This window comes from Penaeus monodon, chromosome 26 (assembly GCF_015228065.2).
Source record: "Penaeus monodon isolate SGIC_2016 chromosome 26, NSTDA_Pmon_1, whole genome shotgun sequence".
In the NCBI taxonomy this organism is placed as follows: Eukaryota; Metazoa; Arthropoda; class Malacostraca; order Decapoda; family Penaeidae; genus Penaeus; species Penaeus monodon.
The window spans coordinates 28,731,612-28,734,111 of NC_051411.1; the positions used below are offsets into that span (position 1 = coordinate 28,731,612).

General features: G+C 30.3%; 1 protein-coding gene across 3 annotated transcripts in view; it reads right to left on the bottom strand.

The window, feature by feature from the left end:
* LOC119590052 (organic cation transporter protein-like) overlaps positions 1 to 2,500 on the bottom strand; it is a 38,309-nt gene that overhangs the window by 22,985 nt on the left and 12,824 nt on the right. For all 3 annotated transcript variants that reach the window (XM_037938793.1, XM_037938795.1, XM_037938794.1), the window contains one exon: positions 313 to 416. In XM_037938793.1, the coding sequence (XP_037794721.1) occupies positions 313 to 416 (104 nt within the window). The remainder of the gene's footprint in view (positions 1 to 312; positions 417 to 2,500) is intronic.

Here is a 2,500-nt window from a genome sequence, read left to right on the forward strand (position 1 = left end):
TATATATATATATATATCAACACACAGATATATATGTAAAAGAAGAAGAGGGTAATGGTTTATTATGACTAAAACAATGAGCGATGAATATAAAGAAGATGGAAGCGGTGATAAAAATCATAAGGATGATGATGACCAAACTGAACAAAAAATAAACATATAAACAATCACAGTGATTGACAGATTCAATAAACATAAGACTATATACAATTTTTCTAACGGACGTATGACTATATAACTATGACATATATAGTCATACAACAACAACAACAACATAATCTTGACAACAGGGATGGCAACGCTAAAACTTACTTATCAGAAAGCTCACTCAGAACCACTGCCCCGGTCAGCACCCCCGCCATGAAAGTTGACTGCACCGTCGACATAAGGTACTTGTTATCACACACAAGGTCCCACTGGCGAAGGGAGAGCGAAGATGTTCATTTGCGCTATCTAATAATAATTTAATAATGATTAATTTGCGCTTTGTGTGTGCATCTCTGTGTGCGTACTGTTTATTTATCTATCTGTTTACATCTATACCATTATCTGACTATTCATCTAGCTCTTTATGTTCATATCTATCTTTCTATCTATGTCTATCTATCTTTCTATCTGTATTTATATATGTCTATCAATCTATCTACCTATAAATATATTTATATCAAAATTATATATATATATCAATATCAATATCTATATCTATATCAATATCTATATATCAGTATCTATATCAATATCAATATCTATATCAATATCTATATTTATATCAATATCAATATCTATATCAATGTCAATGTGTCGGGCTCGAGCCAGCAAACAGAGTGCAAATATTTTTACGACTGCCGCGGCGTGGAATTGAACTCGGGACCACTGGGCCATCGTGGCAGTCCTGTGTGTGTGTGTGTGTGTGTGTGTGTGTGTGTGTGTGTGTGTGTGTGTGTGTGTGTGTGTGTGTCTGTGTGTGTTATTACAATAATGATAATAATAGTAATAATAATAATAATAATAATAATAATAATAATGATGATGATAATAATGATAATAAACACACACACACACATAATAATACAGAGACAAATAACTAAAAATTTCTCTCCTCAGATACACAGAAAAAAAACATTACTGATATCAACTTCTAGGACAAATATCCCCGGACGACCTCAGCTAATGGAATAAATAATAAAAGAATAAATAGGACATGCTTGTGCAGTGAATCCATAAAATCCTAGATGCAAAATCGAAGGCAAATCCTAAAGGCATCCGTGGGTTTATCATCCTTGTTCGCGTGTTTGGCAAGGATATGAAATCGGGTTGCTGAGCTACCAACAGAAGTTTGTTTTTGGATTGGCTCGTCAATTGATTTTACTTGTCTTTGTGGTCGTTTGATAATGATGATGATAGCGATAATGATGATAATGATGATGATATTGATAACAATAACAACAACAACAACAATACAAACAACAACAACAATGGGAGTTTGGTAATGCTAATGATAGCGATAATGATGATAATGATGATTATAATGATAGTAATAATAATATAACAGCAACAATACTACTACTACTACTACTACTACTATTACTACTACTAAATAATAATGTTAATAATAATGATAAAGATAATGATAAGAATAATAATGATGATAACAGGGATATTGATGATGACGATGATAATAATAACGATAATAATAATAGTAATAACAACAACAACAATAATAATAATAATAATAATAATAATAATAATAATAATAATAATAATAATAATAATAATAATGATAATAATAAATAATAATAATATAATAATAATATAATAATATAATAATAATAATAATGATAATAATAATAATAAAAATAATAATGATATGATAGTAATATAATGATAATAATAATAATAATAAGATAATAATAATAATAAGTAATAATTATAATAATAATAATAATGATAATAATAATAATAATAATAATAATGTTAACAGTAATAATAATTACTATTATCATAATAATGATAATAATTATAACAATGATGATAATAATAACACTCTCAGTAATGATAATTATGATTACATAATCGCAATTAATAAATTGTTTTAAATCAAAATGAAAAAAAAAAAACGCACAAAGAAGATAACAATAAAAAACGTAACTACGGAGTCAGGACGCTGTCAAAACAAATATATAAACCGCAGTGCATCAGAAGCCTTCGTTTAAGGCACTGAAAGCAAGGCCAATCGGTATGCAAATGAATTACCAAAAAATGTGAACTTGTGCGTGAGATATTTGCAGCCAAAGGGCGTTTGATACCTGTCCTTATATGTCACTGTGTTGTTGTTCTGGGGATGTGTGTGGGTGTGGGTGTGGGGTGGGGGGTGGGGAAGGGGGTGAGGGAGATGTTTGTGGGAGTAGAGGGGTTGTTAGTGCGTGTAGTGTGTGAGTGTTTGAGTGAGTGTGTTTTGGGAGGGGGGTGTAGTGTGTAGTGTGTGTGTGTGTGTGTGTGT